Below are 14928 nucleotides of genomic sequence, written 5' to 3'. Positions count from 1 at the left end.
TCGCTCCGAAGAGATCATCCACGTCTAGCGCACGAAGCCTTATGCCCGTCGTCCCTCATCCCTGTAATCAGCGACCAGGGTGGCCGCTCTCTTGTCGGGGGATTTGTGTGAGCGCAGTGCGTGAACATTCACCTCTTTCATCTGTATACATCCATCGTCATCGCTGACTGCTGCTCGGAGGGTCGAGCGCTGTGTGCCAGCTGGTTCTAGAAAAGAACAGACGTTCGTGCAAGTGCTGTCTTAAAATACAAAGGAAAAAAAAACTCCAGGGCGTGGCGGCGCAGTTGGTAAAGCGTTCTGCTCCAAGCTGCCTAGGGATCCAAGGGATGAAGGTTCGATTGCCTGTGGAGGCAAGGCTTGTTATTTATTTTTAACTCTCGCTCTCAAAAGCGTGACACCTCTACTGGCAACCTTCTATCGACAACGATGAGGCATTAAAGGATTTCGTCCTAATAACATCCCCATAACATCCCCAATAACTTTGGACTCCTGGACTGCTGAGCTGAACGATATACGCTGCGTACTACATTTGAGCGCCTGGACGCTCACCCCTTAACGGAAGGCAAGATCTTGTGGCCATGCCACAAACGGTCATTTGCGCTCAAAGCCTACAACGTACTTCTTCGCTTTTAAGGGAGACTAGCCTGATTGAAAGACTGTGACTTTCGCACCTCCTCTCCTTTTCTACTCTCCACCTTTAATCCCCCCTTCCCTTTCCCCAGTGCAGAGTAGCCAACCGGAATTCATTCTTTCTGGTTAACATCCCAGCCTTCCGCCCTCCTTTTCTCCCTCTCCGTGGACTGCTGGCTTCTTTAATTATTAATTTATTTTGTCACTAATCCGTTTACTACTTGAATACGCTTCCCCTGCTTGGAATCCGCATAAACTACGTGAAATTAAACTAATCAAGCTAGTTCAGAAGAAAGTCATTCATTTCATATGCCACACGTTCGACAAGAATGTTTTTCCCTCCACAGACCTTTTATCACTTGGCTTGATATCACTATCGGCTCGTCAAACGACTGATTCGTTAAAATTTATGCATTTAAGACCTCTTCAAATCATTACCTAATTCCTGCGGCATCATATAAAACAAGACATTTCCACAGGCTACACATAACGCCTTGTTCGGCGTTACTTTAAAAAACAGTTTTTTTATTCTTGTAATCGAATGCTGGAATTACTCGTTATCTACCTTTAGACTTGTTTTGAGGAGCTTGAAAGATTTGCTTTTTTTACGTTTGCTCGCTTTGCTGCAATTGTCTCTGCTATTTGCCACTTTTTTGTTATTTGTTTGTTTTACACCCACTACTGCAACAGCCCAATAGGGCTAAAGTATGTATAAATTAAACATAAGTAAATATACATGCCAAGGTATTCATATGATGTGAAAACTCTTGTTCAGTGCTTTTTCATGCGGCGTAGCCATCTCTCTCCCGCTCTGCCCTGCGTCGAGTTTAGCTTTGTTCAGAAGACAAGTATCAGTGCCAGACGATGTGAAGGAAACACGTATAACTTGGAATTTTTAAGTAAGTTATATTATCCATAATTTAACCTCCAAAAGGATATGAAAATGAGAATGTTTTGTGCGGCACAGACGTTGTTAATGTTGCTAATGTCACGAGAAATAACGCCGTCATCAACGAATAGGTATATGTTAGAAGATACGCAAGTGGGTAAGTCGTTAATATCAATCAAAAAAGGAGAGGTCTGAAAACCGAACCCTGGAGTACATCAGATTCGACGGGGACTTAATCCACCATTCCTGGGCCCGTATTCCGAGTTTGCGTCGTCATCGAAGTGTCGCTATCTCACGGACCTCGAGTCATCTGATTGGTCGAAACGCCGGAACTGGGTGTGCAAATACGGAACCGGAAAAGGTGGCCACATCATATTCCGGGGTTTCCATCAATCAGATTACTCGAGGTCGGGGAGATAGCGACACTTTCAATAACGACGCAAAATCGGAATACGGGCCCTGGTGTCCATCCAAAAGTATCAGGTGGCTTCCTTTTCCCAAAAATTAACTTAAAACAAACTTATGAAAAAAAAACGGATAGAAAAGACGGTGTTATAAAGGATTTTGTTGCAACACACATGCAGCTTTCCCTTTTTTCCGAGGTTCAAGCCATGCTTAAACCACCGCAATGTTTTCATTGTTTCATCAGCATTTTATTCTACAGCAGAAGGCTGTGCTCAAGGCGGATTAGCAGTGCTCAGGCTGATTTTTTCAGGCACCCTTCCATGACGGATCAACCTGGGCGTCATATTGGCTCATTTGCAAGCCGTAAGTGAAGGCAACAGTGCAATGCATAGGAAGAGGAAATGTAACACGTCATTACGTTGCGAATACTGTTCCGAGGCTGGCCTTCCCCAATGTGCAAACTTCGGGAGAACAGCAGAACCACATTAGCTGTGAATGGCTCGATATCTCCGTATCATTGTTTCCAGATTATCAATCACCCATTCTCACAAACCCCTTTTATTTCTCTAAAAATTACTTGCTTGTATTTTCTGTAATAAAGGCAATAACTCTCGGCAAAGTGTCACATGGCTGACGCTCTCGCGCGTCAACACAACTGAGGACATTTTAGATGAAGTATGAAGGTACTTAGAACTTCCCAGCACCATTGCTAAGCAGCGCACCGTTATTTTATTTTATATACTTTAAAACTAGACGATAAATTATTTTTCAAGCACATTGACGCAGTAGCAAATGTTTTACGTAAAGTAAGGCTCCCAGTTGGCCAGAAATTCTCTCCAAATGCTAGGAGAAAATTTTTGAACTTAATGTGCCCCCTATTAGTAGCACTGTTTCAGTCGAACATGCGCACGACCTACTTTGTCAGACCCGAAGATTTATGCGTTTGTTTACAAGAAAAAATACTCCCAAATGTTTCGGCGGAGGACAGAAATCCTCTTTCCGAGCGCAGGAGATTTATGACGAGGAATAATCCTCTGCTCATCAGATGATCGAACAATTTCTCTTTATATGCTCGTGAAAGCCACTTATATTTTTCTACACTAGCCATACAATTAGTTTCAAGAAAACAGCACATTACGTTTTTCCGCGGCAGTTTAAACTTCCCGGTGGGAGTGCAGAGTTTATCTCATATCGGTTTAAAATTTTTGTTTGGTTTGTGGGGTTTAACGTCCAAAAGCTTTAAACTTTTACTGGAAGTAAAAATCTCACTCGGTTCTGATAGCAGAAGTTTTCCACTTGAGGGTGGCAGCGCTTTATTTCACATGTAAAATATTCCATGCTGTAGTAGGGTTCATGGAATAAAAACTAAAATCTGCAGAATTGGGTCGCTTCACTCACTTTCATTGGCGTTTTTATTTAAGCCCAGATGTTTAAGCCAAGAAATTTAAGCAGAAAACTTAAGGGGAAATGAAAGACTCCTTATGACGCACGAAAGAAGACAACCGTCGGTGAGGCCAAGAAAAGCGCACAAAACTTTTGTTTTACTTTCTGCAATTTTCTGTTTACCTGAATTAGTACCTTAATCGACTTATGTTGACAAATAACTAATTAGGAAGTTGAAGGAAAAACAACGCGCAGATGAGGGGAACTGCGGTTTTGCATCAGTTTGCATCATGAAATGATATGCTGACCAACGAATGCCAATTTCAGAAAACGTGTAGTAGTTCAGTATCACGAACAACAGAAAATGCATTTTTATTTTGTTTATTTTAAAACACAGCCCACTGGTCTATGTGATTCATGAGGGACTGGCACAAAAAAAAGGACAAGTTCGCCCTTTCCTCATGTCCTGTAAGGTGACTGGGGCCATAAGATCAAATCTCTCTCCTATAGTTCGCTATCTGCGTTAAACGAAATTTGTTAAGTTTTATAAACACATGAATATAAAATTCAAACAATAATACATCAACTCTCTTACAAGAACCACAAATTGGAGACACAAAGAGAAATGTAGCTCTTTCTAGCTTCATTAGCCTGCTATCTCAGCGCTAGACGTGCGCAGAGAGAGTCCTAATTGGACAAGTTCACCGATATATATAAGCGAGGTTATAAGGCGGCACGATGCATGAACAGAATAAGTAACAAACTAGGTTCTTTATCACGCCTGATTATTATACAGTTTGACCAGAGAAACGTCTTCAAATACAGCGCAGGTATATTCAGCAACAACGTGTTCCACGAGATTTCTTCAACACAAGCTTCAGACGTAGGTATCACTGCCTTTACACGCCCCATTTAACAGCTCCTAGAACATAGTTTAACACAAAACACGGTGTAATTCCGCTCAAAGCCTAGCTAAAATGCATTCCTGGTGCACTTGGGGAGGTGCACACAGCCTGTGAACACGTGACAACCTTTGCAAGCAACCTATCCTTCGTGAATACTGAGTTGTCACCGAGGGGGGCGCGCGGCGATAATACTGTGGAACGCTTCAAACACTTAATGGTGTACACCGCCAATTGAATGTGCGCATAGGCTGCTCATTGCAACAGAAAAAGCACGAGCTATAGGCCCTGCAGCATGTAGACGGAAAAAGAAGTAAATGAAGGCTTCAGAAAAGTTCAGACACAAAAATAGCTGACAACGTGTAACTAGTTATCGCAGATTTTATTTGCGCAACAAATTAATTTTTTTTGCAATATCTCATTTCTATCATTTCCGTAGAGGTAAACAATTTACCGGTTTTTTGTTTTTTAGAAAAGCGCAATCTTTTGTCTTGCGAAAACGTTGCTCGGACGCGCAGAGACAGCGTCTAATTGAGCCATCAAAAATGCGCAATAAGGGTGATGAACTTACCCCGCGTGGTGCTTTCATGAAGACAATACGTTTTTTAGCTTTTTGGGGAAAATTCATGCCTGACAGTAATGCGTAAACGTAGTCAAACCGCGCTGAATTTCTTGCGGGTGCGGAAGATGCTTCAGTGGAACGCGGTCGATCATTTCATCGAATCATCAGCAGCCTTTTTCTCAATTCAAATTAAGTGCAACCTCACGCAGTGGCGGTGCTATATATGCCAGTGGTTTGATTTCCAGGAATTTTATACTTCGGACGAAATTCCCCATCACTCACAGCTACCTCCAAGGAGCCTGGTGTGGTGAAAAGGTACCCTGCATGGATATGTCGTAGCGCTACAGTAGGAAATGAAACTACCGCAGATGAGAAGATGGGTGGTCAGTTTTTAATTCATTGTTTTTTTATTATTCTAACTAAGGATAAAGATAGAAAACAGAATATTTTTTTATAATCTTTCTTTGGAAATTAGAGTTACTCATAGCTGTTCTCGCGTGTACGCCATTATAATAAGGCAATAATGCAGCTCAGCGCTTTTATCTAACAGAGCAAATTATTTTCCGTAAACAACTTTTTTGACATCAACAGGTGAAGGAAAGGGCTGTCTTGTGGAGTTCCAAGTTTTGCTTGAAAGAACAGGCGCAAATGTTTCCAGTCAGATGCCTAATAATCATAAGCGTTTGGCTGAGACTGGGTAAGTGAATAATATCTGTTCTGTAGCACTGGGTCTAAATTGAAGATAAGATTTACCTCAGACAGTGCATAAAAAAAGAGAACAAGCCTGGACCACATGTGCTGGTATTTAACTGGCGGGTTCTGGAAATGCAGTGATATATACAGGCTCAGAAGCCATGTAAATCTAATATAAGTTATCCAGTTAAAGGAATCAGCGTTTCGAGATAACAAAAAATATACCGCGCCACTCTAGCTACTAAGAGATGGATCGGAAGTGAAAATGAAAACTAGAAACAGAACCAAAGAAAACAAGAAGGCATGCAACCATGCAAAAGTGAAATTCGGGTGAATCACCAATCATCCAAATATGGACTCAAAGCGGATGCACACAGCTTATACATATTATTACGGACACCTGCATTTATTCCCGTTCCATACCTTTCCCCTTCAGCAACGCTCTAGAGGGCGCTCTATGAACGTATATGAAAGAACAAGTATATATATATATATAAATGGAAGTCCTGTTAGAAACGTGGTGATGCACAGCGAACTCATGCTGCTTTCTCCTTGTTAAAAGGACCATTTCTTCTAACAAGCGAAAGTAACAACTGCATTGGTCATAATCAAACTCAGCTCGAAAAGGTGTTGCTTCCTTTGAAATTTTGTGCTTTAGCCACATTTTCGTCACATAATGAATGTAGGTTTACTTGCATATAAATTAATCTAAGAAAACAATTATTAAACGGCATTTCGCCTGCTTTCAATAAGCTCCTGCTTCACGCATTACATTTCACCAGCATTCACTTGTCACTGAATAAAAAGTTTGTCTCATGAACAAAAGGTAAATCTTACACCGACGATTAGAGCTGTTTTATTGCGCCTGCGTGACACATCGCGCATGCAAGGATTGATGCGGCGCCTTATCTATTAATGACGAAGATACTCTTCTGAAGGCCCCATAAATCTGTGGTAGATTTCAGCCACACTTCACTAATCTCCAATTTACGCAGATATCAATCGGCGTATATTTCGGTAAAATATTCGTAAAAGACCTAACGCAAGTGAGATGCGTAGTTAGTATTCTTGAAAGCTGAATCTCGCATCGACATGCCTAAAAAAAAGAACGGCGGAAGCTGTATTTCGCATCAACTACAGTTCCGGGTAAAATAACTAGCAGTGGGATTCCTAACTACGGGACTGAAAGACGAAATGAAGGAGGCTGAAACAAACAACGGACGTAATATAAGCTATTGCGTAACGCGTCCAGACTTTACGGTTTGTCATGTAATTGTAAAAGTCGTAGTTAAATTTTACTGTAACACAACTGTTTTCCTGTGTAAAACTAGCTTGCCACCCTTTACAAGCAAATATCACTCTTATGGCTTAGTGTGCATTTACAAAGAGAGTAGTCAAAAGATTGCTGAATACAAGGCAAATATCGGTTATAGAATTCCTCCCCTCTGTTGCTGCATGTAGACAAGAAACTCAGAATACAATATTTCTGAAAATGTTCAGCCAGATATTTGGAAGCATACCTCAACACACACAGGTGGCAATTGCCATGAGCCAGTTGAGGCAATTGCCATGAAGTCCCTCAGTTCCACCTTGGAAAAAGCATGTTATCATCAAATGTCTAGAAGCGTTAAAATACAAACAGAGCGTTTGCGCACGCCCGGCTATCCTCAAAATATTTTGTGAGCAGTTGCACAGAGCCTGCTATAGAAAACGAAGATCAGGAAAACGCAAGATAAGCAAGATCAGAGGCTGACTACTCAATTCATGACGTACATTCACAAAATGTCTCATAACTTTAAGAAGGTTACAAAAAATACAATTTAAAAACCCCGCGCCATATATAATCTTAAAATATTCTCGAGTGATGGTGAAAGAGAAGAAGCCGTACTGGTACCATCAAACATCAACTATGGTTCACCCACTGCACTACGAGAGTAGATTACAGCATTCCGCTCACTTGTAATGTAGTATAAATTGGGCAGCAGGACTCTGTTTTAACAAAAGAGCCTAGGAGCACTACTGAGAAGTCACAGATGGAAAAGGAAGTAATCCCGCCATTTCCTGCAGAGACTGTAAAAGAAAGCTCATTTCTCGAAAAATTGACTTTCTTGGGCGCGGAAAAGGTACCATTGAAAGAGGTTGTTGAGGCGTACCACATCAGAAAAGCGGGAGATCAATGTGTCAGCACTCTGTCATTGTTTTTGCATGATAATAAGGGGCCTTTCTGAACAAACATGGTTGACTACAACGTGGCAATAGTAGCGCTCTACTTAAGCTTGGCTTTTTCCGAATAAAATTCATTTGTAAGTGCAGCATTGGTCCGGTCGTGCGTGTTTCTTGGTGTCCTCGCTTTTGTTTTTTTTCCTACTGCGAACACGTTAAAGATGCACCCTGCTTTGGCTGCAGTATGCATTGCCTTTAACACATCATAACGGTTTTTTTGTCCCAAGATTCTATTTTTATCTTTTCCAATGTTTTATATCTCATGTAAAGTGGCGTATAAAAGGTGGTGTCTTCGGTAATAAACTACGTTGGTATTAGGCGCTCTTTCTATCCCTCTTCTTTTCCTCCAGTATTTAGTTGAAGAACATGCGGTAGTGGCATACTGAAATGTTCTAAACAACAACAATTAAGTCGTCGGCAAAAATAGATGGTCGGATGAATGTGAACAGTTCATGAGGGCCAGGAAGAGGCGGTTACCGTGTTATAATGGGCAGAAAACTGCGTCACCATAAATACGTTGGAAGCATCTAGGATAACTCGGGTTAGCTGGTGAAGACGTGAAAAGCATAGGAGCGATATTTTCAAATAGTTTAGGTACAAATAAATATACCACTTAAAACAGTGTGCCTCAATTTGTTTGCTGAAAAGAAAAATATCGATAATTACTATCGATATTGATTGGCTAAGAAATCATTAAAGGGAACTAGTTAATCGTATATCTTAAAATGTAAAGTTGAACAATCTCATATGGAAGCGATGAAGGGGTAGACTTTCCCGTAGCACACTCTCTTGGGCCACTGTATTCCTTCCAAGCTATGGGGTAGACTTTAATGACTAGAAGTGCGAAATAACTAAGATCTGCAACGCAGCTTACTTTCAATAGAAACTTGCGAAGATCTAGTAATAGTCAATTTTCCAACCAAGGTGTTATTGTTTTTATTGCTATCTTCAAAACGCCTCGTTCAACCGTTAAACATCTCGTGCCATACCTTGTTCCCTCCTTTAAAATGTACAGCAAAACCAACTTTTAGTGGTCAAAACCTACACCAGACCTTGGCGTACAAGAATAGATGCTAACAGTACAAGAATTTATGTTACACTATTTTTACTCCTTTATGCATTATTAATATTTAGAGTCTAGCATATAAGGATTGAGCTCACTATAATAATGAAGAGAGTACACAAGACAAGTAACGATTAGGCTTGTCGTCTTGGGCCATCATTTCTGCAAAATAGGTAGCTACAATTAGCAATGAGAAGTATAGCTTTATCGGATCAATTTTATAGACAAGTTTAGGCCATGAGCATCATATCTAATACACTTGGCGCGCCCAAATTGCTTGCAACAGTTCCAAATTATGCTTGCGTATTGCTGGTCTCATCCATGTATGACGCCACTACCTTATTGCTGTCGAGCTCTCGAGTCAATCAGCGCATCTCATCAAGCATATACACCCACTCTGACGACGCTTGCTTGTTTTGAGTGATCAGTAAAATACCAATTTTTTTCGTTGCAAGGAACATTCCATGAGGGTCTCACAAAAGGTATTACTCCACCCTATTGTAGAAGTAACCCACAAGAAGCACTTATTCGGTTTCCTCTACATGATGCTTCACTCCCGCTGACTTCGAGTCGAACAAATTCCCGTTCAAAAGACATCTGAAAGCTTCAGCTGAAGCAGTGTCTATTCGTCTTTGCAGCTCTTGTAGCTCATATGCCTTGTAAAACGATTTGCGTTGCAAAATGCGTGGTTGATCTATTGTAATTATTGTATTTGGCCTATTGGTTGCTTTCATTACAAGTGATCGTTCCGCACACACTGCTTCCATACTGCCGGCAAACATTTCACACCATCTGCGGTAGCATACCAGGCTAGCCAACTCTCATTCACATGAGTCCCTAATGTTTCATATGTGAAAGGACGGACTGCTAGATTGCCAAGCTAAGGTCGAGCATTTATCTGGTTGTAGATCCGTGAAGCCAATGAGACGCCAGAGCAAATTATTGCATGTCTTTCCCGAAAGACACATATCAAGAACACATTCGATTGCAAGTATGCTTGTATTCAGATAAAGCAGCTTACTTCAGCAAAATGCTGTCATGTTACTCATTTGAGGCGAGATGTAAAGCAATAACTTTGACACATGTTAATGGGGCCGTATCCATGTGACTTGCCATCAGCCGACTTTTTCGCAGCAGGAAAGTCTGAAGGCGCAGTCTCATGAGGCGACGACAGGCTGTCAACTACTGGGCCGGGTGACTCGGATGCGTTCCCTGCCACGGCAGCCGTCTTTTGAGGGGGGGGGGGGGCAGACGCAAGGCGCCGGTGCGCTGCCGCATCACAGGAAGCGCTAAAGAATCCCATTAATTTAAATTGTTCAGGGCAATTCAATATGACGCACTCAGAGCCGATGCAGATTTCTGATTGTTAACACAATAAGAACTTAAAAACGGACGAGAGTTGCTTTCTACTCTGTCGTAAAAACACGGTGTGGTCAATTTCAAAACAAACATTGTACTTAATCTGAAATAAAGCCCCCATAAAGCCACAAAATAATTACGAAGTTTTTCATGGTACTTTCATGGTACTTTCACTACAATTTTTTGTTTCTTCCCTGCCTTTGCATGTGTGCTGGCCAGCAGCGAAGTAATACTAAACTCTTCCATTCCAAGTTGAACAACCGCTCTTTGTTAGTCACAATAGCCTCCAATCAGCGGCGCCTATATAAATATTAAAAGCGTTTCACGTTACTTACTTGGGTGGAAGTACATTCCTCACTGCAGCAATTATCATTATCTGGTTCTGTAAGGTTACAACATTGCTATCTTTGAGATGTACCGTCGGTTGCATTATGTACTTATACAAAGCAACACGCTTCTATAATAAGAAGGAAAATAATGTCGCAGACATATGCCTCCATGTGGATTCAGCAGCATGTGTACAGGTACTACATTTGCCTCATTCATCGCGGTAGAAAAACGGGCTGGAAGTATCGGGAACACATTTTGCTTCGTATTGATGTAGCCGAAAATTTTCAGCTAAAATTTTACTAATTTTCAATCACTGGCCAGACATTCTCTCGTCACACTCATCTATGGAGATCGCCTTACGGATGGTTTTTCTCAACAACCACTCAGATGCATCAATTCTACGCCAGAGCGAAACCCTGCTCAAACTATCTAGAACTACTATATAAAAGAGAATGGGACTTCGCGGCATACGCGTAACCCTCTCTCCTCCGCCATCAATTTCAACTGTTGCAGCTCCCATCCATGGTCCTATGTTTATGACACTGCCACCGGCGCCTGCCTCAAGAGCATGACCACTAAACTGGAGCCAGAGCTAGTAGCTCCTTTTATCTTTCCGAGTAAAAAGGCGCAGATAATTTTGGACCTTTGTGGTGAACTAAAAAGCATAAGGAATCATTGCACCAAAAGTCATTTTGTAATAGGCAACAGATTTGTGTTCATTGTAGTGCTGAAGGCTATTGGGCCCTTATGTATTTGCTTGAAAACCTCTTATGTCAGAAATACAGTCCTTCCTTCATATATAGTGCGATAAATATAGTAAGGAGGGATTTTGTGGTCATGGCGTCATAGGCGATAAAACATTACGCAGATGGATACTTAGGGAGGTAAATCGGGGATCCAGTAAGCTAAACACCACTTTTTATTCATAGCTCTCGGATTTGTCCCAGTGGGCTCCTACAAATGTCGTTGCTCAAAGATTTTCTCTTCATAACACACATCTTAAAAATTGAGCGAATAAATGCACACTCTTAAAGTGACAACCCTCACTGCTGTTGGGCAAGTGCCTAGAAATATTCTAAAATGATAATAATTACACGGTTTCTTAAGCGGACAGTAGTTTACTATAATATTATCAAGGTGCTAGAAGTTTATGAATTGTCAAAGCCACGTAGTATCCGCAGATGTGGAACACGAAAGATAAATAACTAGGACAGGAATGGTATGGAGCAAACTTTGTAGGTGCTATCGGATCGGAGGGTAGTTTACCGATATCCCTTGATAGTACAGAACATAACACCTGTCTCTTGGCAGTGATCAGCTATGGAGCAGAAGCGCAAAGGCTAACGAACTGTTGAACTTATTTGATAGGTACTGCATGCATCTGCGGAAAGAAACGTGATCGGTTTATCGTTAACAGATAATTAGTAAAGAAATGCAGAGAAAATAAGTCGCATTTTTTTTAAATACAAACCAGGCTCTGTTGGCTTCCTTGTTAAGAGACAAAAGACATTCAGACCTTTTCACCGAACAAAGGCAATTTACTAACACTCTAGCTTAAATCTAGAGGGTTAAATAGGTAGAGCGGGGAATTTCTTGTGAGGCCAAGGCATCCAAAGGCGGTTAAAGATATATTGATATATTATAACGGAAGGTAAGCTTAGCAGAAGCATCAGACAGGTGCGCGGCTGGTATATGATATTCAACAGGTGAAGATGGGACGTAGCTGGATCTGGCTTGAACACCTGAGTACCATGGGACCTTTGGAGAGAAGTCGGGTCAGTCAGGCTGGTTTGGATGACGAGATATTTGTCGCTAAAAGGTTTTCTTATTTTTTGACCGCAGCTAGGACTGGCCAGACCGAGAGGGCGCCAATAAATTTGTTGCTGGATGTCGACACCGGAGTAGACGATGCCATGGCGATAGTGTTCGCTGCATCTACACCACATGTATGCCTAAAGGCGATCACCGTTGTTGCTGGCAACACAGATTTACCGTCTGCCTACAACAACACGTTGAGGGTGCTCAATGCAATCAACCGAACAGACGTGAGTCATTGGTTTCCCTATTATCAGACCACCTTCAATATCAATATATGCGGGAACGAGGTGCTAGTGGTCTTCTTAGTAAAACGCATACACAAGCTCTTATATAACTTCCGTATATTTTCTTGTGTATTCATCAATATCATTAGGCCACAGTGCAGAAAAGTAGCTTAAAATCGCTTTATTCTTATGCAAAGTTCATTTACGTTGCCTTTTTAATTACAAGGAATAAAATGGATACGAAGGAGAGTAGTTACAAACGTCACAGGAAATCACCGCAGCACCCGTGAAAATTCGAATTCCTCCCAGAGGTGCATGTAATAGCATATAAATATAAATTTTTGTTGGCATAAAATGTGTTGCGAATGAAAAACAAATATACGGTTGTCTGCAGCCCTAATAAATATGAGCAACTTTTGCCATCCCGATGGCACTCACTAAATTGCTGGTTTCCTACGTGCCACTCAACCCTAGTGGAGGTATGCGTCGAGCAGTAGAACAAAGTAATGGAAGGGCCCTTGATTCACACAGGTTGCCCTTAACTTTGTAAGTCTGCAAATAGTGTGTGAAACGGAGTGTATTTCATTTCCCGGATATTTTAAAACATATAACTTTCTGCAGGTGAGGGTACGAGCCAAGTTCTCGCAGCGGTACAGCGGCTAGCACTATGTTTGCAAACTATATTTCATATGAAGTTCGCCTGTTCGATTGTGGGTTGTGAAAAACAAAATACATATAACAAAATTTACAAATTGAAAGGAATCTCTGCCATGGTGGTATGCTTGAAAGGGAGAAAGAAGGTGGATACACTCTAGGAAAGAACACTGCAGAACGATCATCACGGACGGTGGTTTAAATACGTTTTTGCTTTCGGGCAACAAATGCCAGATAAAGGGCAGGGAGGGAGGTAGAGAAGGAAGACGTCAAGGAGTGATAGAAGGTTCCCTTCGATATGAATTTCTGAGCCTTAACCGGGATGCCGTGGCCTGAAAATAAAAATAAAAGAAGGGCAAGGAAAACTACAATACCCGGTGAATGATGAGACCGCACCTGAAGCAGCTTTCATGCTGACACGCCTTTTTTAAATGGGACATGTATTCGAAAGGGTCCTAATAAAGAACACAAGTGTAAGGGAATGGTTAACAAGAGCTTTCTACAAGGAGAAGAGAAGGACAAAGAAACATAACAAATCATATGAACCATACTTGCCACGGCTCGCATTATCTGAAAAAGGTTCAATGGGGAACCAAAGTTAGAAACGATAAGAACAAAACCTGTTTCGAAAGGCACGTGCAGCTTCTAATACTGCGAATAGGGAGAGGGGACAGTGTGTTAAAATGCTATAAAGAAATTGTACGATCATCAAGTAGTAACAAGACAGGTTCCACTTGTCGAAAAGTTGGCACGGCTTGTGAACTGAGGCTCCTCCTCAGTCTTTGATTAGTGATTTTTTTCTACATATTGTGCTATGCAAGGACATTCTATACAGTCTCTGTGCCCGAATATATGTGCCTGTGTGTTATTTATTTATTTATTTCGTACTGTTAACTGCCTCTTAGCGGTCCAGGCAAGTTTGATGATGATCGCTTCTGGTAATGGTTAAGAATGTAGTGATTACTTTTATAAGATGTGATACATTGCTCACTCTAGATGTATGTTGTTGTGAGACGCTGTGCCCACCTAGAGATAGACACAGGACGGAGGACACCAGGCAAACACCACTTGCCCCGGCGCTCTTCTTTTGTTCTCTACCCCTCGCGCTGGCGCCATGCGCTCGTCTCGCGCTCGTCCCGCGCCTCTTCTTTTTCTGGCGCAGCGTTCCTCGGCGTGCGCCGTAACATCTTTCCACCTGAAGGGGGCGGAGGGGGGAAGAAGGTGTCGGTGAGCTGCCGCAGGCGCTCCACTTATGGGGCGGCATTTCGTGGGGAAGGCAATGAGGCAGCAGGCGACGACAGTAGTGGTGATGACTCGGTATCTAAGTCGGAGTGAATACTGGCGCCGTTGACATATCGTTTCATGTTTGACACATGCTCCGGGAAAATGTGGTGCACAACGCATGATCGATGCTCAGGGAGGTCTTCGAGGCAGTATGTCACGGGGCCGAGCGTTCAACGACACGGTAAGGGCCGCGGTATCGGGGCATGAGCTTCGTGGCACGGCCAGTCACGCGGATGATGCGGCGAACGAGGACCAAGTCACCGGACCGGAAGGAGGGAAGTGGTGGTGCTGCCGCATTGGCCACTTGCACACGCGCATGAGCCATGAGAAGGTTGCGCTGAGCGTCGAGGCGGGCGTAACGAAGTTGTTGGCCGGAGTCAGTTGGTGACGCAGTCTGATGGGGAAGGTCCAACTGCGCGTCGAGAGGGATGGAGGGTTTTCTGCCATAGACGAGAACGGCGTGACATGCGCTGTTCCTTGCCTCGCAGTGTTGGGTGCGAAAGTCGCCG

At 42.4% G+C, this 14928-nt stretch overlaps 1 protein-coding gene across 1 annotated transcript in view; it reads left to right on the top strand.

The window, feature by feature from the left end:
* LOC146193766 (uncharacterized) overlaps nucleotides 1-14928 on the top strand; it is a 57059-nt gene that overhangs the window by 33059 nt on the left and 9072 nt on the right. The window contains exon 4 of the mRNA XM_084600599.1: nucleotides 12282-12484. Within this exon, the coding sequence (XP_084456725.1) occupies nucleotides 12282-12484 (203 nt within the window). The remainder of the gene's footprint in view (nucleotides 1-12281; nucleotides 12485-14928) is intronic.

The sequence above is a fragment of the Amblyomma maculatum genome, chromosome 4 (assembly GCF_055883805.1).
Source record: "Amblyomma maculatum isolate TAMU_Amacu chromosome 4, ASM5588380v1, whole genome shotgun sequence".
NCBI classification, from domain to species: domain Eukaryota; kingdom Metazoa; phylum Arthropoda; class Arachnida; order Ixodida; family Ixodidae; genus Amblyomma; species Amblyomma maculatum.
This window is presented reverse-complemented; position numbering and strand designations above follow the sequence as displayed.